Source organism: Populus nigra, chromosome 1 (assembly GCF_951802175.1).
Source record: "Populus nigra chromosome 1, ddPopNigr1.1, whole genome shotgun sequence".
Classification (NCBI taxonomy): domain Eukaryota; kingdom Viridiplantae; phylum Streptophyta; class Magnoliopsida; order Malpighiales; family Salicaceae; genus Populus; species Populus nigra.
Genome location: NC_084852.1, coordinates 47,587,337 through 47,615,273, shown reverse-complemented (window position 1 = coordinate 47,615,273; position 27,937 = coordinate 47,587,337). Strand labels below are relative to the sequence as shown.

The 27,937-nt window shown below is 33.0% G+C and overlaps 5 protein-coding genes across 8 annotated transcripts; 1 reads left to right on the top strand and 4 right to left on the bottom strand.

Moving 5' to 3' along the window:
- Window positions 1-133: 133 nt before the first annotated feature.
- LOC133699362 (cytosolic sulfotransferase 15-like) lies at window positions 134-1,668 on the bottom strand. The gene has a single exon (XM_062122600.1). The coding sequence runs from the start codon at window positions 1,533-1,535 to the stop codon at window positions 558-560; it is 978 nt and encodes a 325-aa protein (XP_061978584.1). The 5' UTR covers window positions 1,536-1,668; the 3' UTR covers window positions 134-557.
- A 2,761-nt stretch (window positions 1,669-4,429) lies between these two features.
- LOC133680773 (cytosolic sulfotransferase 15-like) lies at window positions 4,430-5,710 on the bottom strand. Its single transcript, XM_062103756.1, has one exon. The coding sequence runs from the start codon at window positions 5,612-5,614 to the stop codon at window positions 4,619-4,621; it is 996 nt and encodes a 331-aa protein (XP_061959740.1). The 5' UTR covers window positions 5,615-5,710; the 3' UTR covers window positions 4,430-4,618.
- Window positions 5,711-11,632: 5,922 nt separating this feature from the next.
- LOC133681053 (histone-lysine N-methyltransferase, H3 lysine-9 specific SUVH1-like) lies at window positions 11,633-16,137 on the top strand. The gene is made up of 3 exons (XM_062104141.1): window positions 11,633-11,762; window positions 11,902-14,079; window positions 15,743-16,137. Exon 2 carries the CDS (start codon window positions 12,010-12,012, stop codon window positions 14,017-14,019), a length of 2,010 nt encoding a protein of 669 aa, XP_061960125.1. The 5' UTR covers window positions 11,633-11,762; window positions 11,902-12,009; the 3' UTR covers window positions 14,020-14,079; window positions 15,743-16,137.
- A 2,032-nt stretch (window positions 16,138-18,169) lies between these two features.
- Window positions 18,170-21,373, bottom strand: LOC133681050 (4-coumarate--CoA ligase 1-like). The gene is made up of 5 exons (XM_062104139.1): window positions 20,294-21,373; window positions 19,171-19,369; window positions 18,834-19,047; window positions 18,632-18,734; window positions 18,170-18,520 (listed from the first exon to the last, which is right to left on the bottom strand). The coding sequence occupies exons 1-5, from the start codon at window positions 21,287-21,289 to the stop codon at window positions 18,410-18,412; spliced, it is 1,623 nt and encodes a 540-aa protein (XP_061960123.1). The 5' UTR covers window positions 21,290-21,373; the 3' UTR covers window positions 18,170-18,409.
- Window positions 21,374-24,196: 2,823 nt separating this feature from the next.
- Window positions 24,197-27,934, bottom strand: LOC133681048 (uncharacterized). Of its 4 annotated transcripts, none has more exons than XM_062104136.1 (6): window positions 26,613-27,934; window positions 25,658-26,112; window positions 25,309-25,541; window positions 24,905-25,047; window positions 24,678-24,816; window positions 24,197-24,587 (listed from the first exon to the last, which is right to left on the bottom strand). In XM_062104136.1, exons 1-6 carry the CDS (start codon window positions 26,966-26,968, stop codon window positions 24,519-24,521), a joined length of 1,395 nt encoding a protein of 464 aa, XP_061960120.1. In that variant the 5' UTR covers window positions 26,969-27,934; the 3' UTR covers window positions 24,197-24,518. The 4 variants fall into 4 exon arrangements, with proteins under 4 accessions (XP_061960120.1, XP_061960121.1, XP_061960118.1 ...); XM_062104137.1 differs by having other exon boundaries at window positions 24,197-24,816; window positions 26,613-26,899; window positions 27,068-27,934; XM_062104134.1 differs by having other exon boundaries at window positions 24,197-24,816.
- Window positions 27,935-27,937: the final 3 nt, after the last annotated feature.

Below are 27,937 nucleotides of genomic sequence, written 5' to 3'. Positions count from 1 at the left end.
AGGAGAAAATTATAAAGGAAACTTTAATATATTTTGATTTTTTTTCATAAATTCTCGTCAACAAAATAGCAAACAAAACTATTTAAATAAAAGAAAAAAAAGTCTAATTTATAAAATTCTAATTAAATTAAAATTAAAAAAAATCCAAAATAACAAAATATATATAGATAATCCCAAAATCAGCAGTACATGGACTTAAGGGAAAGGCTCCTGGCAAGCAACAATTGCAGATGGCAGATTAATTACCTGATAATTACAACTATTATCTATAAATCTTGATAATAATTGTTAAATTACCTGCCAAATCCGACAATCCATCTATAAATGGACTCATTGAGAGGTAAAACATTAATTTTCATAATAAAAATCTTAAGCAAATACTACTGCGGTTGATATGATGAGATGAACTTTCTCAATAAAGATTTTCGACACAGAATGAAAGCAGGCAACTGAAACACAGGTTCGCACAAAACAACACAAGTTCTGATATTTTCTGAAAAGATCAAGACTCGGGCAAAGCAGGAAGTTTGACTGAGCGATTCTTGATTTGGTAGCACTTACTGAGAGATTTTGAAGGTTAAACCAGATCCATCCAACTTTTCTCCCACGATCTTCCAGAAACGTTCAGCCATGGATGGACTAAGATGATTGCCCCAATCTCCCGTCTCTCCTTTCCTGAAGAAGGCAATATTTCGCATTCCAGAAGGGCGGACACCATTTTTGTTCACTTCCAAATCCTTGAGATTGTCAAAACTACACAGTCTTGAAATTTCTTCAATAACCCCTTCTTTCTCTTCTTCCTCGGTGAAGGGAAAGCCCAAGAACTCTGCTAACCTCTTCAAGTTCAAGATAATATCCTCTTTCAGATCCTCATATTTCAAAAACAACACCTTGTCTGGTCTTTCCAAGCTCGCTTTCCAATAGCCCAACACATTATTCCAAAAGGGTCCGTAACTCTGGACACCACGACAAATATTCTCGAAACCTTCATCAATTAATGATGATGATGATGATGATGATAAAGGGTTTGCGATGCCTGATACTCTGTTTCGAACAAAAATAAAATCAGAGACAACCTGATCCAAAGGATTCCTACACACGTACACAATTTTACAGTTGGAGTCTCTAATGGACTGTGGCAGAGATGTGTAATGTGTGTGACAAGAAAGAATTCTTGGAGGAGGAAAATCAAGATCTGGGTTCTGGCTTTTCAAGTAAAGACCCACCTCAAGGAAAGGTACTAGTTCATGTGGTGAGGCAGTGATTAAGGGACTCTCTTTGGGGCTGTAGCGATCACGGCTTACCACCGAGAAGGTGAGGGCCTTCAACCAAGTAGTGCCTGATTTTGGCATGCTCGCTAGTATTATGTCGGAGTCTTGCGCCCTGAAGTTTTGTTGAAAGGAAACTGCACCTCTAATGGAGTTGGCTGGATACCAGGTCTCATTGAAAAGAAGGAGGGGAGTACCATCCCAGTTTTTCTCACTTGGAAGGGTGAGTAGAAATTCTTGGAGATTATCTTCTTTGACTGTCTCCATGAAAATGATAAATGTAATTGTGTGAGAGACAGTGAGGAATGGTGCAAGTGGGGAACTCGATGGATCAATGGCACGTTCAAGCTTTCAGAACAAAGCAAATTATAATATACTCGACAAGCACTTGCCTGTGTCGGCAGGATTGTGTCAATCACCATTTTTATATAGGAGAATACATTTACGTGGTCAATGATCTTTTCCAGTATCGGCAAGAAAGCTCTCCACGCATTCAATGGAGGCAAATCCATTTACATGCATGCATAATCATCTTACAACACCATAATTGCACGGTAAGTTTCACAAAACTTTGCATCGACTTAATTTGGTGGCTCTTATTCTTCTATTTTAGTCAAAATATGAAGAAAATCCAAGTAAGTATCTTGTGTTTTGGTGTATTTGCGTTTCAGATTTTCTTGTTTGTTTTTTTAGCTAACTTGCCTATATAAGTCCTCAAACTTTTCAATTCTTTGTAGTTTCATCCTAATCCCTTAAATCGAAGCTTCCCCTTCTCTCTCTTTTTCCCACTTAGGCACGTAACTTTTAAGAAAAAGAACAATTTTTTGACATGCAAGGGCCTGATTGAAAAAGCTTTTAAAGCTCATCGGGTCCTCAAAATTAATATTTTTTCAGATAAATCCAAAAAATAGACTTTTTTTCATCCTTGTGTTAAACAAGCCTTTTCAAACTTTTAAAATTAATATTTAGAGACAGTATGGTTATTAGCTGGCATTGACAGAGGGGGCACGGACCGCGTAAGCTGTGGACATAAGTTTAGAGTATAATATTCTAACAAGTAAGGGCTGATTAATTTTTTAGGATATAAAATTAATTTAGTGGGTGAAGTCCATGTCAAGTTTTTTATTATTATTATTATTTTAGAGCTACCTTACCTATATTTTAATTAATTTTATAAATTTTAAAGTTAATAATTAAAAAAAACTCAAAATCATAATTATTAGAAAGTAAATTCAAGACTTGACCAACTAAGTTACCCTTTAGAATGCTCATCTTTAATTTACCATAATATATTTTTACTCAAAAACTTGTTTATTTTATGCTTTAAAATATATATTTTTTCAACTTGTAAATTTAAAAATAAATTATAATTTAAATCTTTAAATTTACTATTCACACCTTGACTTTCTGTTTTTTAGTGTGAATCAATTTGTCAATAATTCAAGTTAAACAAAAAGATAATCCACCCACTATATTAGGTTTAACAACTACTCCAAACGGTTTCTTGCTGAATATTTTTTTAACGTTAAAAGAATTATTAATTTGACTCGGCAGACGTACCAGAAAACTAATCATAATCTATATATATTTTAAAAAGAATTAAGTTGTGCAATTTGGAACAGTGTCATCGAGCTATACTATTTCACCAAAAAGTCTTGAAACTGCACTTGTTTTTTCAAGACTTTATTCTTGAAATGTATTTTATTTTTATTTTAATAAAAAAAACCCTCCGAACCTTGTCATAAACATTGTTGCCACCTTCGTTATTTTGTCTTTTCCTAACATATTTTATTTTGAATTGTAGTTATAGTTGTTTTTTAAAGAGTTTTTAAATTAGAAATGTATTAAAATAATATATTTTTTATTTTTTAAAAATTATTTTTGACATCAGTACATCAAAATAATATGAAAATACTAAAAAAAATATTAATTTGAAACCAAGAAAAAAATAAAAAAAATTTAAATTTTTTCAAAAACATTTTGCAACGTAAAAACATATACGTTTTTATTAAAAGAATACCTTAAAACAACCTTCAAAATTATTTGAATACATTCATTAAACTCTATTATTTATTATTTATTTGTGTTAAAAGATAAAGATAAAATATAAATCAATAATGATTATTAATTAAAATATAAATGATTTTTATTTTATATATTGATACCTTTAATTATTCATAATAAATTAAGAAAAAAATAAAATGTTGTGATTGATTACCAGCATTAAATTAGGACTCTTAACAAGTTTACTAGAAGCTCTTGTTAGTTGAACCTTTATTATTAGGAAAGAGCATGAATAAATCCAATTTTTTTTAATTAAAGATTTATTTTCATGTAAATTTATTTTTTCAAATCTCTATAATGTTTAAAAAGTTTCAGAGAAAATCATCATTATACTAATATCATTAAAAATTTTATTTTAGAAAAGTATTTATAAATATAAAAAATCATATTTTCTATTTTTACTATCATGATTTTATCTGAATACAATCAAGACTTACAGTAATATATATATATATATATATATATATATATATATATATATATATATATATATATAATAGATTGCGTTATAAATTATTTTTGCATTGGACATTCTAAAAGTTATAAATTATAATGCCTTATTTTTTAAAAAAAATTACAAAAAACAAAAATTAATTAATTGATAATTTTTAAAAGATTAGCATAAAAATTATTGCATGATATTAATTTGTATTTCAAAAGTAAACTTATTATATATATTTTTCTCAAAAAGCTAACATGTGAACGAGACACGAAGATGAGAAATCCTTACTTTAGTATGAAATTATTTTATCTTTTTATTCAGAAAATTAGTATCCTTTAATTAATATTTAATTTGTTGATTCACTTGATATTCAATAACAATCCAAAACTGCATACCAAAATTACCTAATGCATATGTTTTAGAAACCAAATTTAAATCTCATAAATAACTATGTGGAAACCATACCTCAACATCCTTTTCTTCTTCTTTTTTTTTTTTAGAAAAACCTCACACGAATTATTTTCTGAATTTATTTTTTAAAAATAACTATTTTAAATATCACAAATCTCAAAATCACTAAAAATTTATTTGGTCCTTAACTTTAAATCTCGAAGAATTAATTAAAGTACGTGTAAGCTGGTCTGTACACCCATAATTAAAAAAAAAACTTGAAATTAACATTATTAACCAAAACAGTGAAGGCTTAATTAAGCAAAGATTCTAAGATTTCTTGGGATGGAGATTCTTTCCAGGAAAACAACAAGGGCGGGTTCGCTTAACAAGTTTCATGAAATCCACACTCACAAGAACACAAGGGAATTAAGGACATTCAAGCACCCCATAGCTAGGCACTTTCCTGAGATGTTTTGAAGGATAAACCAGACCCAGCCAACTTTTCTTCTACTATATTGAAGAATTTTTCAGCCATGGAAGGACTTAGATAATTTGCCCAATCGCCCACCTCTCCTTTCCTGAAGAAGGCACTGTTTGGAGCCCCAGATACTGGACGAACACCATTTTTGTTCACTTCCAAATTCCTGAGATTGTCGAAGCTGCACAGCCTTGATATTTCTTCAATAACCCCTTCCTTTTCTTCTTTGTCGGTGAAGGGAAGCCCCAAGAACTCAGCCAGTTTCTTCAAGTTAAAGACTATATCCTCTTTCAGCTCCTCATACTTCAAGAACAACACCTTGTCTGGTCTTTCTAAGCTCGCTTTCCAATACCCCAACACGTTATCCCAAAAGGGGCCTTGACTCTGGACACCACGGCAAATGTTCTCGTAGCATTCATCCAGTGACAATAAAGAAGTGCCATCATCTAATTTGAACTTGTGTGCAAACTGAAAAAAAGAGACAATTTGGTCCAAAGGATTCCTACATATGTACACAACTTTGCACTTGGAATCTCGAATGGACTCTGGCAAGTTTGCGTAATGGGAGTGACAACCGAAAATCCTCGGAGGAGGAAGTTGTTCGAGATCTGGGGGCTGGTCTTTCGAGTAAAGGTCAGTCTCGAAGAAACGTACTAATTCATGAGGTGAGGTCGAGAGTAGAGGACTTTCTCTGGGGCCATAGATGTGGCGTTTTGCAACCGAGAAAGCTAGGGCTTTCAGCCAAGTAGTGCCTGATTTTGGCATGCTAGCCACAATTATATCGGTGTCTTGAGCAATAAAGCGGCGTTGAAAGGAATCCACACCTCTCAAGTTAAAACCTGGAATCCAAGCCCCTTGGTATAGATAGAGAGAATTTGTGCCATCAATGTTTTTCTCGCTGGGAAGGGCGAGGAGCAGTTCTTGGAGATTTTCTTCTGTGATTGGAGGCATTTTGGATGTCTCCTCCATGAGATGGCAATGGGAGAATTGGTCAGTGTAGGCGCAAAATATATAAGAGGAGAAACTAACTCAAGAGACCAAGGGAAGTAATTAATCACCTCTCATTTATTTATTTACAGGAAAAGAGACTATTTTTATGACTATATAGGGGGAATTAATGGAGGAGAACGAAATCGAGCAAGAAAATAAATAAATAAATAAATACTTCAAATGATTTGGCAAAATATCACAATCCATGACGTTCGTGATGATCTAGACGACTGTCCCATGAAAACAAACCCATTTTTATAAAATCAATCCGAGGAGAATATGGCGAAAAAACCAAGTCACAGTGATTGATGCATGGGCTCTGCAGTGACATCCATTTTTTCATTAAATACCCAAGTGAACACAGCTAGCGGTTACCCTTCAACATCAACTCTTGAAAGTTGAAAGCGAAAACTATACATTCGATTTATTTACTTGTAATAATACATGCTACATTATTGATTATTGATGTGCACTGCGCTCGGGTTGAATATTTTTTTAATATAAGAAAATATATAAACATTGTTAATGTATTTTTTTTAATAAATATAAATTTAAAATACGACACATATTAAATGATATTTTTTAAAAATATTGATATGAAGATATATTAAATAATACTTTTTAAAAAATATTAAAAATCTGACATATTAATTAAGTTTTTAAATTTGTGACTCGTTTTATAAGACCATGATAGCTCTATAAAAAGTAAATCAAGATAAATTATACAAATAAATTTTAATCAGTTCAATGTTAAAGGATGGAATTGAAAAAAAAACTATTAAATTAAGAAAATGATAAAAAAAAAACTACCTAAATAAGCCCGTGTTAACTTGTCAAACCTATAACTTGGGTAATGATATCGAGATAACTCCACAAAGAGCAAATAAAAAAAATATAAAATTCAATTTTCAATCAACTTAATGTTGAGGGATAATATAGAGAAAAGATCAATTAAAAAAAGGGAGTAAAAAAACCTAAATCAATTTAGGTTAACATGTTAAACCCGCGATTTAGATCATAAAACTATGATAACTTCATAAAAAGTAAGTAAAAAAAATTATGAAGCTCCATTTCCTACAAATCCATTGTTGGATATTAAAATCAAGGAAAAAAAAAGACTAAATCCACAAGATCCAGATAACTTCATTGAAAAAAATTATGAAGTCCAATTCTAAAATAACTAAATATTGAAAGATAAAATTAAAAGAAAAACTAAATAAATAAAAAGAAGATTGAGTTGTTGGAGGGTGAGATTGAAAAAAAAAATTTAATTAAAAAGGATAAAAAAATTGAAATGAGTTAACTCGGGTTAACTTGTCAAACTCGATACTTGGGTCATGAGATCGGAATAACTTCATAGAAAGTAAAAAAAACTATACATTCCAATTAAAAAAATTAAATAAAAAAGACAAAAAAATTAAACAAAGTCAACTCAGGGTAACTTTCTTATCTCATAACCCAAATCATTAGATTAAGATAACCACATATAAAGCAAATTAAAATCGAAGAAGAAAAAACAATTAGAAAAAGGTGGCAAGAATAATAACACGAGTGTTAGTTAACTTTTTAAACCCGCAACTTGAGTTATGAATGTAACAGCCCCAAATATAATCATAAATTATAATACATATATTCGTAGTTACCAATTTTATATATAACTGAAATTTTAGCAGAGTTTTCTTTGTATTTTTTTTATACCAAGTTATCGACTTAATATTTATTAACCTGTAAACATCAATCACGACATTTATCCCATCATTTGAACCTTTAAAACTCAATTATAATATCAAATTTTCATTTTCATATTCTATATAGATCGATTGTTTAAAGCTAACTAATTAATGGCATGCATCAATTTCTTTCAAAGTAATTATGTTTAAAATATGTAAACAATCGAATAATAGCAACATCTTAAATTACATCATACATAAATAATTAAGTTAAATATTATAATTCTTAAACATAAAAGTGTATTACAACAAAATATTGGTTCAAGAATATGATGTACCTAAAAACATAATCATATTAAGCATGATTAAAATTGTACATTACGATAAACAAATAAATAAGGACTAACATTCACGTGCATTAATGTATTTTCGTATAATTAAATGAAATATCTTATCTTTAGTAATTCAATGATTTCATCCATTCTTAATATGATTTCTGAATATAAATAAATTTACAAAAATACCAAAAATGTCTATAACAAGCTAACATATTTAACTTCAATTTAAATCAATTAAATTCTATAATTATCCATTAGACTATTTCTCTTAACTTGCCTACTCATCATAACACTATTTCTCTTAACCAAGAAATAATCATCTTCATGCATCAATTTATCAGGGCATTATTTTCATTAACTAGAAAATAATCTTTTGGACTCACTCATTCAACAAGGTATTATTTTTATTAACTAGGAAATAATCTTTTGACTTGATTATTCAACAAGCTATTATTTCCATTAACTAGGAAATGAAATTTCGAACTTACTCGTTCAAAAAGACATTAAACTCCTTTTTTATTTCATAACTCCATGCTAAAATTACAATCTAAGAAAATTCCTTCTATAATCACTTGAAATAAGTTATTAAGTTACTTTAAGGTGTTGAACACTTACTTAGTGTCTGTGCTCACTAAAAGGTTTCTTATTGCTAATTAGGTCTTGTGGTCTCCTTTGTACTAACACAATTTACCATATTATTACTCATTCATTTGAACCGGTATAATTCTAATACTAATTATATATTGCTTGATTAAATATAACATCCTTAAATAAGTTTGATTAAACTTTTAAATCAAGAAGGATAAAATCCTTTTTTAATTTTTTTTATCGATGTAAGTCTCCAAACTCTCCAACAATTCACTCGATTCGTCTAAAACCACTTTCATATATTAACGAAGTTCAAATTGAAACCTTTATCCCTTTTCTTTATTTTTTGTGTGTCATGGCTGAACTTCAATAAGGGAAGGTGAGAAATTCTCTCCCTTCTTACAAAAATCATTATTCAATTAACCTATCAACATTAATTATTTACAATTTGGTAAGATTTCTAAATAATTTTATCGAAACTCAATTGTCCTAATTTTCTTCTTCTTAGCCGAAATGTACCTAAAAGAAGAAAATGAGGATTTTTCTTCTCTCTTTGAAAAAATCCTTACTCATTTCATCTATAAACCTATATTTTCCCATAATTTCCAAATAATTACATTAAAATCTTACATCTCCCAAATCTTCCTTTCTGGTTGAAACCTCTAATAAAAGGGGGGAAATATATTTTGTTTCTTCTATTTAAAATTAAACACTTACTTAATAATAACTTATGTTTTCTATCATGATTCAATCATTATTTGCATTATTCCCACAATTAATGTCATATACCCACAATTTCACATAACCACATGAATTCAATTCCTTCATCAAAATATAAAATTAGAGAAATTAATTATTTGGAGCATGTTCTTTACCTTACTTTGATAAGGATTCAAGGGAAGAATGCAAGAAAAATCAAGTTTTTTTCTTCTCCTTCTTCAAACCCTAGCTTAAATTTCTTCTTCCAAAACACTTACAACACTAGTAGAAAAAAAAACAAAAATCCTCCCCTCTTTGTTTCAAACCACCAGCTAAGAGAGAAAAATGAGGTGTTTATAGTCCAATATTTCTTGTACATACACATTGATCCTCATTACTTCTTATTTCTATTTTTTCCCCATAATTCTTCTTTTTATTTAATTTACACCATAACACCTCTTTTTTATTCCATTGTATTCGTTAACAATACTTGAAATCCTTTATTTAATCTATTTAAGTATTTTATTTATTTTATTCGAATTATAATTTATTGGGTTTTTATAATGAGATTGAGATAAATTCATAGAAAAAAAATAAAATAAATTATGAAGACTCACTCCAAACATATCTAATTTTAAAGGTTGAAATCAAGAAAAAAAACTAAATCCATGAGATTAGTATATAACTCAATATAAAGAAAATAAAAAAAAATTATGAAGCATAAATCTTAAAACAACCTAATATAGAAATATGAAATTGAATAAAAAAACTAAATAAAAAAAGATTGGGTTGTTGAATGGTGAAATTGAAAGAAAAAACTAAACAAAAAAGATTAAAAAAACAAAACACTATTCTAATGAATAGTATTTTTTGGGTGTGACTGCAATAATTTAGCTTTAACAAGTTAATGTTTTGTTAAAGTGACATTGTTCAAACTAAAAAATTAAATAGAAAACCAAGATGAGCGATAAAAAGATGTGTACATAACTAATTTCAAGTTCGAGCTAAGAATATTCACCCTTTATATGTATATAGTTATAAGATACAATCTAGGGTTTAACTTGACTTAAAGTTTAGATTATTGAGTTCTTGGGTCAACTTGAGTATCTCTAAGTCATTTTTTTTTTGTAAAAAACAATGTCATTTAAATTTTAAGAAATTGGTTCGGGTTGATAGAATTGAATCTCACTCGAATTTGACTCAAAAATTAAATAGAAAACCAAGATGAGCGACAAAAAGATGCACACATAACTAATTTCAAGTTCGAGCTAAGAATATCCACCCTTTATATGTATATAGTTGTAAGATATAATCCAGGGTTTAACTTGACTTAAAGTTTAGATTACTGAGTTCTTGGGTCAACTCGTGTATCTCTAGATCAATTTTTTTATAAAAATTAATATCATTTCAGTTTAAAAAAATTGATTCGAGTTGATAGAATTGAATCTCACTCAAATTTAGCTGGAATAACCGGATTGAGGTTAACCCGTTATGTCATCTAGGCTTAGCTAAGTCAATTTTCAGAAGATTTAAAGTGAAGTTCAATCCATATTAGTTCCGGGTTAGAGTATCGACACATCAAGTTAAATCATATTTAATAACTATTTCACTGTACCATCCAAAATAATCTCATGTTATTTCATCCTTGACAAGCCATTTACCACTGCATTTTCATTCAATAACATTCTAACAAGATTAAAAAGAAAGTTCAAGTTTTTAGCAATAATTCCAGCTATCACCAAATCTTAATCTTTTTTCTTCTCATACACCGTCGAGTCGATAATTACAAAATAAAAAGATTTTACCTCCTCCCTCTCCACACAAAACCCTTTTACAAAATCTTCAAATGAGTTTTATAAGGATTGAACACTCTATGAATAACTTGGTTCTCAAATTTTTGCTCCGCCGCCGTGATGTTGGAGAACTCAGCCATAAACGGCGGAGGAAAGAGGTACGTGAGTTGGAGATTGTATGCCTATCATTTCCTTTTTGTTAAGAATATTCAAGTGGCTCCAAAATGTCTTAGTGGGCTAACTTATGAAACCAGTTACTGTAGTATCAACATGAATTTGAATCCATGACTACACGTTAAGGTATTAAACTTCGCTTATTTTTAATAATGTTTTTTTAACAAAAAAAAATCAACATGAATTTTGACAGTAATAGATTCAATTATTTAATAAATGCAATTGTATGTAGAATCCAATTAAAAAAATAAAAAACTATTTAATTAATTAAATAATTTTTTCTATTAATTATAGACAAAACAAAAAATAATAGCTACCATAATATTAAACACTTCATCAGAGTGTTTAGCACAACTTCTTTTAAGTGTTTTTGGCTTGAAAAAGCTTTAAATTAATGGTTTTTTTATATGCTATGTTAAAATAAAAAATGAAAAAATTTATTTTAATATATTTTCAAATAAAAACTATTTTAAAAAACAATCCATACTATAATACTAAATATTATTGTACGTCACTCCATTTTTTTTTTAACGAGCTCCAATTACTAGTGTTGTATTTTCTATGAACAAAGTATGCGAATAATATTAATTTATTTTTATTTTATTGAATATCAATGGAATTATTGAACTTTTAGGAAATCATGAGAGTAATATTGAAAACTTAAAACTAAGAGGGGTGAAAGTGAAACATTATAAAAACTCTAAGGTCAAAGATATAGTTATTCCCTACTCTATACAACATCGGACAAAGCAAAGTGAGATCATGTCTCTTCACACACAAACCCGTCTTACTATTACTCTCAGTTTCTCTCTCTGCCTCTCTCTCTCTACAAGCCCTAAGTAAGCATTCAACAAATTGTTGAGAGGTAAATAATCTAACCCTTCTCTTCTTTTGTTGTAATTTATTGATTAATTTCAAAATGTGGGTCCAAATAACTTCAGAGATCTTCAATTTCTGCTTATTTTAACAACATGCAGACCTTAATTTCCTCTTTCTTGTTGCAGGAAGAGAGAATCAAGCATGCAGTGAATTGGGTTTTTTTTTTGGTTTTTAGGTCACCGTGGCTTCTTGATGTTTGTTGGTATTTTGGGAGCTGTCTTTGTTTGTGTTAAATGGTAATGGAAGGAGGTGGATCAGGTAATAATTCAACACCTATAATTGATAAGACAAGAGTTTTGGATGTGGAACCACTGCGTACTTTAGTACCGGTGTTTCCTTCTAGTTCCAAAGCACCACCATTTGGGCCTTACTCATCTGGGTTTGCACCATTTTATCCTTTTAGTGCACCACAGGGTTCACAAGCAACACCTGACCTTAACCAACAGACACACACCACTCCTGCAGCTCCCCTTCGCTCGTTTAGAGCTACAGAGTCCAACGGGGATGCTTTTGATGGAGAATATGAGTCCTATGACGGTAGCACGGGCTCAGCTAAGCGGAAACCCAAGTCTTCTTCGCAGAAAAGAGCGAGGAAGATTCAAGATTTGGATTTTACCTTGTCTGTTGATGAGAATAATTTTGTTGTAGGAGTTAGTTTGTCTGAAAGGGATGATGGTAACAGGGAAGTAGTTCATAGTATACAAATGAGGTTCGATGCACTTAGGAGAAGGCTTAGTCAATTAGAAGATGCTAAGGAATCGCCTGCTGGGATTATTAGGCGGGCGGATCTGAAAGCAGGGAATATTTTGATGACTAAACAGGTGCGAACAAATATGAGGAAGAGAATTGGAACAGTTCCTGGAGTTGAGATTGGCGATATTTTCTTTTTCCGAATGGAAATGTGCTTACTGGGATTGCATGCTCCATCCATGGCTGGGATTGACTACATGTCAGTGAGGAATGATTTAGAGGAAGAACCGCTGGCTGTAAGTATCGTTTCGTCTGGTTATTATGATGATGATGCAGAGGATAAGGATGTTTTAATATACAGTGGGCAGGGAGGGGCTGCCAACAAGGATAAAGGAGCAACTGATCAGAAGCTTGAGAGGGGTAACCTTGCATTAGAGAGGAGTTTGCGCCGGGGCAATGAAGTGAGAGTCATTCGGGGTATGAAAGACTCTGTCAATCAAACGTCAAAGGTCTATGTATATGATGGCCTGTTTAGGATCCAGGAGTCGTGGGTGGAGAAGGCAAAATCTGGTTGCAATATTTTCAAGTATAAGTTGGTTAGAATTCCTGGGCAGCCAGATGCTTTTGGTGTTTGGAAATCAATTGAGAAGTGGAGGGAAGGGCTTTCCTCAAGGGCTGGACTAATTCTTCCAGATCTCACTTCAGGGGCTGAAAGCATGCCTGTTGCACTCGTAAACGATGTTGATGAAGAGAAGGGGCCTGCTTACTTCACATATGTCTCCACTGTCAAGTATTCTAAATCATTTAAATTAACACAGCCTGCTTATGGTTGCAACTGTCGAAATGCATGCCAACCAGGCAATTTGAACTGCTCCTGCATAAGAAAAAATGAAGGTAACTTCCCGTACACTGCCAATGGAGTTTTAGTCTGCCGGGCTCCAATGATACATGAATGTGGTCCCACATGTCCATGCTTCCCTAATTGCAAAAATCGGGCATCTCAGACTGGCTTAAAAGCTCGTTTGGAAGTGTTCAAAACAAAGGACAGAGGTTGGGGCCTGCGGTCATGGGATTCTTTTCGTGCGGGTACTTTTATTTGTGAATATGCTGGTGAAGTGATAGAAAAGGTTAGCCAGGTAGGAGAAGGTGAAGGTGATGGTTATGTGTTTGATACCACCCACGTGTATGAATCTTTCAAGTGGAACTATGAACCTGGGTTAGTAGAGGAGGACGGTTCTATTGAAGCTATCGAGGAACCCAATGTCCCATCTCCCTTGGTCATAAGCTCAAAGAATGTTGGAAATGTAGCTCGATTCATGAATCACAGTTGTTATCCAAATGTTTTCTGGCAGCCAATTATGTACGAAAACAACAATGAATCTTTTATCCACATTGCCTTTTTTGCAATGAGACACATCCCCCCTATGACAGAGTTGACTTTCGATTATGGGAAATCTTGCTCGGGTGAGGCTGCAGCTGATGGTGGGAGCACATCACGTGGAAGAAGGAAATGTTTATGTGGAGCTCCAATCTGCCGGGGCTACTTTGGTTGATGGTTAACTTGTGCATGTTTGTGGGTTTTGGTGGCTGCAAGCATGGTCAGGGCTGAAAAGGTTTGAAGTCTTTCCTGTGTTTATTTTTATTTGTAGCTAGTAGTTTCTGATGCTCATAATTGTGCATGGTTTACTCACTTCCATCATGCCAATTACGTGATGTTGGTGTGCTTTTTTGGGTCCAACTCACTTGTGAATTGTAAAGGTATTATATGCACGCAAAAATTAGAAGCTTGTTTGTGAGCATATCACACAGATAATTTGAGGGAAAATAAAAAATAGCGTGTTTAAAAGATGTTAATCTACTAAATCTTTGAACTTTTTCAAATGCATAATATAGTGATGTTCAATAAATAAAAAAGTTTTAATTTAATAAGTTTTCTATGCAAGGCAGCTTAATATCTTGAATACTAGCTTTTGTATAGTCAAAAGTTATATTTATTGGAAGCAACGCACTGATCACTGTCAAGGTGATCCTATCCAGAAACATGTTCTTAAGTGGGACAGTTAACATAATAAAACATGTAGCAGATCATGAATAATTCTGTTACAATGTTGTAGAAGCCAATTTTATTCTTGCTGTTTGATGACCGATTGCATCGTCTCTGATTGTCTTAGTTCTCTTTTTAATTCCAGTAGTTAGATTCTTAATCTATTGAAAAATACTAACTGTTGTTTGTGGCTGAAACTCTTGCTAAATGAGGATCCATGATAATCAAATCTTGATAGGCGAATGGCTTTTTCCTTATTCATTATTTTCGAGGAGTCATTGGTGTGGAACCTTTGTATGTAAGATTTTATTTTCTTGCTTGTGATTCTATGCTATCCCCTGATTGCTTTGTTCAAGTATCTTCAGTTGAACATTGATCAGTGAGACCCTGTTAAAAGTGTCCAGTAAATTAAATCTTCTTTTTATTGCTTTCCCATAAAACCATGCTCACCAAGTGTTTCAATTTCAGCCATACCTTTTCCTCGGTTTCATTAATAACCAAACCCCTAATGCCCTATCCCTCCAAATTCCTAATACCATCCCAAACTAAAGATACTTAGGGTGTCTGTTATTAGCATATCAATAAGCTGTTTCCTTCAAATTCACACTACATATGACTTACTCCATGCTAGTGTAGTAAATATTTGCCCTACCTTACATTCGCATTGCTTTAGTGGCTGGAATTAGATTAGGTATTGACCCAAAAGAAGAAAACCGGACTTGCTTAAGAATTTTCTCCACTTAACGTGTAACTAATAGAAAGCAAGAAGTTTTAATTCGGAACTTAATTGTATTTGCAGCTATTGTATGCAAGGAGTTCCCAACCATCTTGAATATCAGAAATTATTCTTCTTGCCTATGCTGCTGGAGTTGCCAATTTATATGATCTCGCCAAACTTGTTTGGCTGGTTATGTTTAGACATGCATAGTGCAAGCACCTGTAATAGAAACTGATTTGAACTTGGATATTGTGTGTTTCCATTTTGAATGATATCTTGGATTTCTTTATTCTTTTTTGGCTGGTTGTATTTATACAGGCCTGGTGCAAGCACATATTTTTGTTAATGTGAGCCTTGGAAGTAACTTTTTCCATCCTTTCTCTTATCCTGTAATGGAAAGTGATTGTAGCTATGATTTTGTTCAGAATTGCTCTGATGCTGTTTTCTTCACCTTTTTCTAAATCTCCATTGCATCATTGAGACATCTCGTCTTACTTCATTTCTTGTAATGCAGTCCCAGGGGATGCTAAAACTATGCCTTTTGAAGTGTGCTTTTGCGCAGCATTACGGTCAAATAGGGATCCCTTTTCAGTTTCCCTGTCATCATATGGAGCTAGGTAGGACAGACTGCTAAAGACCCTTTTTCATGGCGCACGACTTTTGAAGGAGGTCTTTGGGGCTTTCAAATTTTGTGCAGACCACATAATTAGTGAAGTTTGTTAGCCCTTGTAATATAATAAGCTTTTGATGAAGCTTCTGTAGCAGTATGTTTATACTTGCGCCTATAACTGTAATATTTTGCACCTTACCAATGCTGTAGGAACGCCAGACTGTTGGTTAACAGAAGATCCGATGTTTCTGTAGCTGTGAATAATCTGATCTTAATCTAGTAAGGTTTTCCTTTCTTCTTTTTCAATGTTAGCAATGGTTTTTTCATGACCCATGCGCTCTGCCATGCAAGAATATTGTTTGAGGTATGCTAGTTAAAAATCTCTGTAAAACATCCGTTCTCGTATAAATTTGATCCTACAACAATGAATTTCTAGGATGTGCTAGGATTGAAGTGTGTGCTAAACTAATGATATTTTAAAATATGTTGAAGAATAAAGTTTTTTTTTTTTTTTTTCAGTGGTTGGAATAGTGGTTAATCATTTAGTTTTAATAATTTAATCTATTTTTCCGGTCAAGGTATATATAGTTGACTTGAAAAGTATAGATGAGTATAGTTGACTTGAAAAGTATAAATGGGTGGCCGGTAGTTGATGGGTAGTTGATACGTAGTAAATCGGGGTGAATTGATACTTGTAATTAATGGATATGAGAATTTTAAAAATATGTATGTTAAAAATATTAAAAATAAAAAGATTATAAACCTTAAACTTGGTGGATTTATGAGGTATTTATAATTAATAAATCTTGTCTTTTTTTTATAGAAAAAAAGCTCGAGTTATTTTACTTTTATAAATTAATATGATATTTTGAGTTGTATTTCATTTAAAATAAAATATATTGAATTAGTATAAATTATTAAGAAATTCATGTAAAGATCCTGAAAAAAAAATTCTTGTGAGTTCTTGAAAAAATCTCAAGTTAATGTTAGATTTAGATGAGTTTTCTTAACTTGTTTGGAATGAAAAATAGAATTAGTAGCTCTACTTGGGTCCTGTTTGTTTGCTGGAAAGTAGTTTTTTTTTTAATAGTGAATTTCGGGAAAATGAATTATTTTTTTATGTTTGGTAGTATAATGAAAAATAGGTTGAAAAATATTTTCCAGTGTTTGGTTATGAACTGAAAAATAACTTATTAATGCTTTATTTTTCTCAAGTTTATTAAAATAATGAGGAACAAATCTTACAAATTAAAAAGTTGAATGAGAATGAAATTGAAAAAAAATTATAATTTCATAAATTATCTCAAATAAAATAAATAATAATTAAAACAATAGAGATCAAATCTAAAAAAAATAAAAGATGAAGAAATTAAAATAATAATAATTAACATTTCATAAATTATTTCAAATAAAATAAATAACAATAAAAAAAATATGGATCCAATTTGATAGATAAAAAATTTCAATAAAAAAATAATAAGGGAAAAACAAATAATAATTAGAAAAATGAGGACCAAAGTTAGTATAAAAATTAAATTTTAAGAAATGAAATTGAAAAATAAATATTCAAAATAAAATATATATAGCTATCAAAAGTTGGAGAACCAAATTTGATATAATCAGCAAATAATATGACATTTCTAATTTTTTCACAACTTCTAGAAAGTGTTTCAGGAAAACACTTTCTTAGAAACAAAGTTAAATTTTTCTTTGATTAGAAAGTGTTTTTCGTTGATTAATTTTTTTAATGACAAACAAACACATGAAAATTTATAAAATTATTTTTTAAAAATAACTTTTCAAAAAACAAACATAAACTTGAATTCAAGTATATTGGACCGGAGATGTGTTCAAGCCCATGGGGATACATGCAGGTGTGGTGTTGGGCAGCATGAGGAGTTGCTTTGTTTTTTTTTTTCAATCTATGTCTCAGTAGAGTTTTTAGTGTAAAGCTGCAAGCAATATACTTTTAAAATTATGATAAAGTTAAAACGTTGTTGCTACTAAACTGATTGTCCTTTTACAAGAGTGTTTATATATATATATATATATATATATATATATATATATATATATATATTTGCTTGTAAAAGCAGGGATAGCTTTAAGTTGTTGCTATAGACATTGAAGTCGTCATCGATAAATTTCGTCACCATTGGAACGGATGGATCAACTTAACTCAGTGGTGAAAGCAACTTGTCCTTCCATCCACTGTTTGTCTAAGTGATGATGACAAGCAATTATGGTGAAGAGGTTTCTTTATTGCTTTCTGTTGCTGGTGGAACAAATCACCAACTCCATGATGTGTCTCTCCTTACCAATATCACTTGATTTATCATTAAAAAAACCAAAATATTCAATTGAATTACTCCACATGGCGACAGGAGAACTTATGTTTTCCCAAGTACAAAAGCAACATTAAAGAGCTTGTATACAAGAACAGTAATATTCTTACGTTTGGTACGTGTCTTTTCCAAGCACGCTTGATTCAACACTACAATGATTCATTGGCATTTTCGCAAGTATTTAAAGAAATAAGACATAGGGTTAAATGTTCTGTAACGTCTTCAGTTATATGCCTGGCAACTTTTCTCTCAGATTCTTCCTAAGGATTTTGCCTGATGGCGCCTTGGGAATTGCTTCAATGAAGAAAACTCGTTTTATTCTCTTGTAGAATATCACCTGCATCATCATGATCATGTTGTAATCTTGTCAGCAACTAGTGGAAGCACAGCTTGTCGTTTCTCTCTCTCTCAGTTAATAAGAAATAAATTGATTGAAGAGTAGGTTTACCTGTTTTGAAATATACTGCTTAATTTCATCTTCGGTGGCCTGAGACTTTTCTGATTTCACTACAAATGCAACAGGAACTTCTCCTGCATCCTCATCTTTCATTCTGAAATTGAAATTATTTCCCATGTGAGATTCATATTCGAGGGTTAAGAAACAGGTTACCATTAGAGCGGTAGCTAGGGTGCTGGTCTCTGGCACTTACCCTACTACAGCAGCATCGGATATCTCTGGATGGGCTAGTAACAAAGCTTCGAGTTCAGCAGGAGCAACCTGAAACCCTTTATATTTGATCAATTCCTTCAATCTGTCAACGATGAAAAGCTCATCATCGTCATCAATGTAGCCGATATCGCCTGTGTGCAACCATCCTTGTTTGTCTATTGTTCTTGAGGTTGCCTCAGGGTCATTAAGATATCCTGGACATATACAAAAGTCCACACAGCATTTCAGAATTATATATATATATATTTTTAAAAAATTAATCCACATAAGATTAAGACACAATTATCTGATTTTTCAATGGGGAGACTTTTTCTTACCTTTCATGATCTGATCACCCCGGATGCAGATCTCACCAGGCTGGTTCCTCGGTAGAGAGGCCCCTGTTTCTGGGTCAACAATCTTCATCTCTGCATTCCTGACGACAGTCCCACATGCACCTGGTTTTATGTCAAATGGTTCCTTGGCAAATGCCAAGCACATTGCTAGAACAGGTCCTGCCTCGGTCATTCCATATCCCTATTACATCAAATTAAATCATTGATTAGCCTTGCTCTGGTATGCATGTTTTCTATTTTAACATTAAAATCTTGGATGCATTAAAGCACAATTCATGCATGCAAGACATGGGAATGATCCAAAAGACAAGTGCATCAGAACATATTAAAATATATTTTTTCATTTTTATATTATCATATTAAAATCATTAAAAAAAAATCAATTTAATACCGTAAAACACAAACTGAAACGTAAAAATCAACACATCCTTGAAAGGCTAAGAATATAACCTATTTTTCAGGTTTTAATACTTGTAATCACTGAGCAGGACACAACTAACCTACAAGGCCTATCTAAATTCCATTGAAATGGTACACATTTATTAACTTTAATGAAGAAAGAGAGACTAATTAATGTCGATTCAAGAGTATTAAATTCGGTCCCTGTATGCTATAACAGAGCCGGCCCATCAGCTTTGTGCAGCTCAGATACCGGGTGGAGACGTGGAGTCCATATCTGGGATAGGAGATGGTGGACCTACTTCAATAAAAAAAATCTATGATCATGTCTTATAGATTTCTTTTTATTGGTTTCCAACCCCTTTTCGCAAATGGGTTTTCTTTGATTTCCCCCCCTTGATGTTATTCTTAGACCACTAATTTGGAGGAGTATATTAGCAGTATAATAACGTACTTTCTGTCATCCCAGAAGAAAAAAAATATTTCCTGTCATATAGTAAACGCTAAATTATTGAAGAACAGATTTTACCAAGCATTAAATTAGGAGAATATACGTTTAAAACCAGATAAAAAGATGCCCCCCTTTCGAAGGATTGTAGTTTTCAGTTGATCAAACAAGAATGGGGAAAATGATAGAGATAATCGAACAAATTTTTTTAAAAAAACTGTAGATATGATGTCAGAAAAATGAAGGGGGCATGCATACCTGGCCAAGTCTAGCCTGAGGAAACTTAGCTCTGACAGTATCTTCAAGTTCCTTGCCCAATGGAGCCCCTCCAGATTTTATCATCCTCAAAGAAGACAAGTCGTGCTTGTCAAGATCAGGTGACTTAGCAATTGCCAACATCACAGGTGGAACAACTGGTGCTATAGATACCTTGTACTTCTCAATCAATCCCAGCAGAGTACCAATATCAAACTTTGGCATTATCAAAATCGAGGCACCAACTCTCAGCCCACAAAGCATTATTGAATTCAGAGCATAGATATGGAACATAGGCAACACACATAAAATCACATCTTCACTGTGAAAGTACAGGTTAGGATTGTCTCCATCTACTTGTTGAGCCACACTGGTTATTAGCCCTTTGTGCGTTAGCATGACCCCTTTTGGTAACCCTGTAGTCCCTGATGAATAAGGCAATGCTACAACATCATCAGGACTAAAGTCGACCTGGGGCACTTCATTTTCGTCAGCCTGTGTTAGCTCTGAAAAGTGCAAGCACCCATCTGGGGCAGAGTCTACGCACATGACCTTAACATCACTTTCTCGTGCAAAATCTTTAACCTTCTCGTGGTAACAAGCCTGTGTTATCAAAAGCTTTGCTCTTGAGGCCTTGGCATGTTTTGCTAGCTCTGCAGGGGTGGAGAAAGGATTGGCAGCGGTGGTAATGGCACCTCTGTGTGAAGCGCCTAGGAAAGCAAGCACGAATTCAGGTGAACTTGGTAGGAAGAGCATGATCACGTCACCTTGTTGAATACCAATCTTGTTAAGACCAGAAGCAACTCTTCTTGCTGTGAGCTCAACGTCAGCATAGGTGTAGACATCTCCGTTTGCGCCATTTATCAGGCAAGGTTTTGATGAATATTTAGACAAGTTTTCAAGAACGTATGAATGCAGAGGAAGGTTTTTCGGGATGTAGATGTCTGGTAATTTTGAGCGAAAGATGAATTCTTCTTGTGGATTCATTATGGCGTCCATTGCGGGCTAAAGATGCAGAGGGAGAGATGGTGAGTTTTAGGTGCTCTCTGTTTTTTGATGGTAGGAGACCTGAGAGAGCAGAGTGCAGAGCATTCATGCTGATATAGAATTGGTTGGCGTGGAGGGCGGGGGTTGGTGAAAGGACAAATGGGGTATTGTGGAGTTGTTGGGGGGTAATATAGGGAAAACATTGATTGAAAAATGGGTTGCGTTTGGTGAAGAATCTGTGGAGTTGGGTTGGTGAGATTAGGGTTTTAATGGCGAGGAACGGTGGTGGGTTCCCATTTGGGTTGGTTATGAAAGTGGCCTTTTGACTTGAGAGAGGGTGGCTTGGCCTCCACCTGTCTTTTCACAGACCACCGATCCATCATATTTTATTCACTAATTTATTTGTCAGCACTTGCGCCTCTCCTCCCTCACCTACTGCCTCAAAATTAAAATGCTAATTTAGTGTTTAGACATTTATTTTAACAATTAGGAAGTGCTTTATTAGAATTTTTTTTTATTAATTTTAATAGTTGTCTTGGCGAGTTGGAATAATAGCTGTTAAATCTAGCCTAATTGTACGAGTTTATAAGAGAAATTTGAGATTTTTAGAGGTTAATCATGTTATATTTCTAATATTAATTTAATTAGATATTTTGTGATCTAATTGAATTGACTTGTTTAAATCCAATTAAAATTTGATTAAATTATCAAAACTACTATCATTTTAATTAACAATAATTGATTAGACAACCCATGAATTAACTGATAATTTAATAATCTAAATCTTTTTAATTTTAGTTTTCAAATTGAGTTGTGATGCTTCCAAGTAGAGTAGTCATTTGAGAACTGGTCACCTCACTTAGATTTTTCTAATTTATTTTACAAATTAGAGAGAGTAATTAATTAGTTTTTGAATCTAGATGAACTATTTAATTCATTTTACAAAATTAGAGAGAATAATTTACAATTTACTCGGATGTGAGAGTGTAAAAATTTTCAAGCCAAGGGCAAAACACAAAAGTTACCTTGATTAAATGGATTTTACCATAACATAACATGAGCGGTTCAAGTAAATTTTTATTTCATCATTCAAATTATATAAAAAAATAAATTAAATTTTACATAAATATATTTTTTTCACAAAAGGGTTCGAGTTCAGGACTCTAATTTATTTTTTTCAAAGAAAAGAACAACATTTAAAGCTATATTCTTATCGACAAGGTATGTATAAATCTAACATGAATCTACAAAACCTATTTTATAAACAAATCATTCCAACAAATATTATCCATTATATATAAATATATAATTTTCCCGTCATCATGAGAAATCACACCAACAAAAAACTAGTGCCGGACATATCTCAATCACAACTACCCTATAAACCTTCATCATAGCCATGGTCCTCATGCATATGTGTGTGTGTGTGTGTGTCTATATATATATATATATATATATATATATATATATATATATATATATATATATATATATATATATATTAAAGGAGGAGTGACCTAACTTCTCTATCCCTTGTATTCATGCCAACGTCATTAAATGATGAGGAATGATCCCATGCAACCAATCCTACAGCAAAATCGAGAGCAGGCAAAACTTTCCAATGAAAGCAGAATCTTGTCCAAGTCGATGGGCGTCGGAGGAATTTGACCTGACATGGAGTTGGTGGAGCTTAAACGGGGGATGCTTCTTTAAATAATCGAATCAAATTACACGAAAGCTCGGAATAGGAACTTGGTGGGCCGAAGTCAAAGAGGAGAAATCCTCTTTATCTTTTTATCCATCTTCAACGCTGCTTGTTTCTTTTCTTTTCTTTACTTATCATATAAACAACTAAAACATTGGGTGTTTTGATTGATCTTAATCATTCTTCAAATACTCGTAAAAGTACTGTGGATATTAATTTATTTATTTATTTATTTATTTTGATGTGTTTAAAGTTGGTGTTGAAAATACATTTTAATTTCTCAATCTATAAAGTTAGATTTTTTCAGCCCTGATTTATAACTTTATTTATGTTATTTTTAAATCCTGAATTTGGAAAGAGAGAGAAATCTTTATTAGAATCCAGTGTAGAAAGAAAAACTAATTATTCTCGTATATTTCGACCATCAAATTGATTGATATTAATGTTCATGAGTTTTATTTGATAAAATGATCAAGTTTTTAATTATCTTTTTAAATATTTGATCACATACAATTAAAAATAACATTATCTATATTTTTTAATGTAATTATATATTTTTTATCCGACCCGTAAGCTTTTAGGTTAGACTTGAAGATTTTCACCAATAATTTGTTTTTTCCACCACTACCACATGTGAGAATTTTTTTGTCTGAGTCGATAAGCCCCGTCTGAGAAATTTGACCTGACATAGAGTTGGTGGAGCTCAATGGAAATGCATCTTTAAATAATCGAATCAAATTATACAAGTTCAAAGCTCAAAATAGAATCTTGTTCGGTCTCCTGTCTCGGTCAATGAAGAGGAATCCAAGGAACAAGTAACAACAACCAAAAAAAAAAAAAAAACAAGAACATGCAGAACAATCTCCTTAAAAATAAATCTGGACCTGTAAAATAATTAAGCTCGACATCAGCATAATCATCCAAAACCAGCTAGTTTCCTCATCTCTTCCTTATCACCTAAACTCAAATTAGTTCAAATTAAAAATCATGTTCTCTTGTCCAACTTTTAATTCACATCATGCAATATAGTCATAAAACTTGGTCTCGGTGACCCGCAGCCTGCTGACTTAGAGTTTTCATTTTGAATCGAGTTTTTATTTATCAAAATAATATCATTTTATTTTGATAAAAAAAATAGAAAGATTTATATTCACCAAATCCTGCTCTTATAACTATGTCATGCAGGAAAATATAATATTCAACTGCTAAATGAGTGGAGGCACAATCAAAAACATGTGTACAATAAGTGGTAATCAAACATCTAAGAGCAATACACGCAACGCAACGGTCACAGTTCCTCAGGGAACTTCGATACAAGTTCTAGGCATAATTGTAGCCACAAATTACTTATCGTTCCACACAATTAGTCACAACATAATATAATTGATTTAAAGCAATGCAGGTAGGCAAATTGCATTTCTCTGCATGTTAATCTCCTCAAATGCAAAGAAATTGTTCTGCTTACAGACTGGTGATGGATAACAAGGCTGAATAGTTCACAACGAAAAGGAGGTGCTGTTGGGCTGAAACAGGTGTTTAAAACTTCAACCTTAATGCAGCCTGAAGCCTTTGTCTCTCAGCCCGCATGCTCCTCAATCTTCTTTTCTGCTCCATCACAGAATCATAGACATTACTGGGGTCTTCTGTTTCAAGAGAATTCTCCATGAGTTTCACATACAGATTTCCTAGACTGACCTCTTCCTCTTCCTTGCCTTCATCTTGTCCTCCTCGTTCCTCTGCTAGCTTTCCTTTCTCAGCTACTTCCTTCTCTTTCTTTTTATTCATTCTGGACTTGGCTCTGGACATGGCTCTGGACATGGCAGTTTCCTGCACTCTGTAGCAAGAAATGATGGAGTGAAGAGAACCCTACTGAAACAAAAAATTGTGATTTATATCTAGCAATAAAGGTGCCAGTTATATACCCGTATTTGTCATCCTCTGTATTCCAAGGACTTTCATTGGATTCATGGACGTTTTCATGCTCCTCCTCATCTAGGCTCTCTTTATCTCTTTTTTCAAGAATAATCTTTATTTGGTCCTTGAAAAATTGTTCTTGAAAGTCCATCTTAGGAAAAGAATTGTTATGATCAGTCAAAATGGATAAAGGGACATGCAGAGATTATTCAGTTAAAATCAAAATCATGTAAGCAAAACAGGTCAAAGCAACGAGAAGCTACACCTCTAGCACTAGATATCATGTAAGGATTATGGAGGTAACTCATCATGAATAACTAGCATTGTTTTCATGGACAGTAGTGATTGTTTAACTAGAGAATTATCAGAAAAGGCAAGACATATAAGCTCATGAGCTTTCGGTAACTATCACCTCTTCCTTGTTCTGTTCATGCTGCAATTTGATTTTCTGTCTCAAAACATCAATTTCCCTCATTGCATTTTCCAGCCTCTCCCTCATTATGACATTTGATTCTTCAAGAAGTTTTAGGTGCCTTTGTTCTTCAGCTACCTTGTTGTTCATCCAGATAAACTGGTGACTGTCCTCAGTCGTTTTCCTGATCTGGTCCACAGCCATTTCTTGGTATGATCTGCTGGGGTTACCTGCTGATCAATGGCACAGCATGTCATTTAGATTTTAGAGTATATATGATTTATTGGCAGAATTTTAGATTCAATGGCACAGAATTGAGCAGATAAAACTACTTGAATACAATCAATACCTCCTCGCGTGTTACTTATTTGTCCCACACATGACCTATCTAGAGATCGTGCAGCAGTGCTCTTGAAATATCTGGGGCATGTTCGGAAGCCTCCTTTTTCTCTGTCAACTGCCATCTCAGAATCAGCATTACTTGTGATGGCTTGATTCTGATCCATGTCTGTATGTCCCCATGCTTTAGGATTAGGATTCTGTGGACCCTGCTGTTTTGCGGCAATGGTTTCAGCCATTTTCACATGCTTACTTTCATTAAACCCCAACTCACCTTCATCTGGTGCTGAGTTGAGACTGATAACTTTCACTGCACCAGGACTTACTGATTCAGCTTCAGTCTTTGGTGTCGGATTACCATTACTGGCATCAACAGTGAGAGACTTGCCAGTGTCATTTCTAGAACTCGTGTCCATACTCAACTCTTGGCTGCACCATTCCTTTTCTAAAAGTTCCAAAGTTTTGCTGTAAAAAATTATTCAAAAATTTTAAAACACAGCAGTTCTTGAAACAAAACTCAATTAAGTGATGCCACTTTTCTAAGCGAGGAAACAAAAAATTAAAGAAAATTCTGCCTAACTGAACGACCAATGAAAAGGCTCTGAACTTGATAAATCATTCTTTTACTAATAGCAAAAAATTACATTTCTTGGGTTTATCTTAAATTCTGGGCAAAATTGAAAAAATAAATACTCATGTATATAATCCATATAAAAATCTAAAGTTGTCATATTTTAGGTAAGACTTTTCTGGGAGTGCTTACATTCTCTATATTTTGGTGGCTAGAGATTGAGTTATTTTGGGATTTTGGGTGGAAGAGCAATTTTGTATGACATCTTGTAATCTTCTATTTTCTGTGAATTTAGTAACATCATCAACAAGCTCATATAATAAAGACATAATAGCAATAATGTTTTGGACAAGACATTCAATATATGCTGTTCTCAAATTTAGAACTTACTGACCTGCAGCCTAAGCAAAATATCAGACCAGAGCTCTCATTTTTAATGATCTGATACTTTTCCTTCCTTTCCAGGCACATGTCACAGGAACTTAGAGATGGTTCACCCTTTTCTAGCACTCGCGGTGGTGAAATTGCTTCCATGTTGGTCTTGGACGGAGTTGATGATGGCACATTGCTAGGAATCTGACAACTGATCAAAGAAGCCTTTAGAGCCTCTTGGAACTGTAATTCTTCAGCAAATTGAGCATCTAACAGAGCACGTAAAATTTCATCTTCTGATTCATTTTGCTGCAAGAAAGATGGAAAGTAACCATCATTGTTAATAAAAGGATCAAAGAAGGCGGGTTCTATTGCCATTTTCTTATCACAAAATCTGTCTTCAACCTTGATCCTCTTCTCTCACACTGCACCAGTGTCTCTCAACATCTACTACTTAAATTTCTGTCAAGAACTTACTATGGAAGCGGTTTCTTGGGCAACTTCCTCGAGGGTTCAACACTTTTGTACCTTCGATTGACTTGCTTTACATGGCTTTTCCTAGCCAAGGAGTGTAGGCCAGGCACGCGTTATGGCCTTTTGTCCTTTTCCTATCATTTAGTGGAAAGGAAAAAAAAATATTGGAGGAGATCAACCAAAAAAGGGGGATTTGCATCACTCATAAAAAAAATATATCATCCCTTATACACTACATAATGGGAGGAGATAATTCGAATTAATTGAAACTGAACTCAACAACGAATTTAGCTACAAAAAGTTTGATTCATCTACATAAAAACATAATAAATTCTATTGATTTGGGCTAGTGCTATATTTGATCCCCTGCTAGAAATTATATCTTTGTTAAGTCTCTTCTGTCTCAGTCAATGAAGAGAAATCTCTTAATCTTTTTATCCATTTTCAACATTACTTGTTTCTTTTCGTAAATTTAAATCGTGTACAATTACTACGCGATCACATTTTTTTTTATGAAACACAACTAAGAGATTCTATTAATTAATTAATTCACATCATGCAACATGGTTAGAAAACTTGACCCGATGCAGATGGAGAGAAGAGGGTTGCTGTCCTTCTGCTGGTATGGACCGGTCTGGTTTGGGGGCTGCTGTTGGGTTTGTTATAGTTGATACGCATTGGGCAGTGGGCGAGGCTGGTGGGTTCTTAGGCAGCAGAGCAGTGAATGCTGATTCTATTACCATGGAGGTTTATGGGAAAGAGGTTTGTTTTCTTGAAACAATTTTCTTCTGGTTCGGTTTTAGTTACTGGATTTGTGGTGTGGATGAGTTTTTCTGTTGGCGTGTAGCTGTGCGGCAGTGGCTGGTCTGTGTG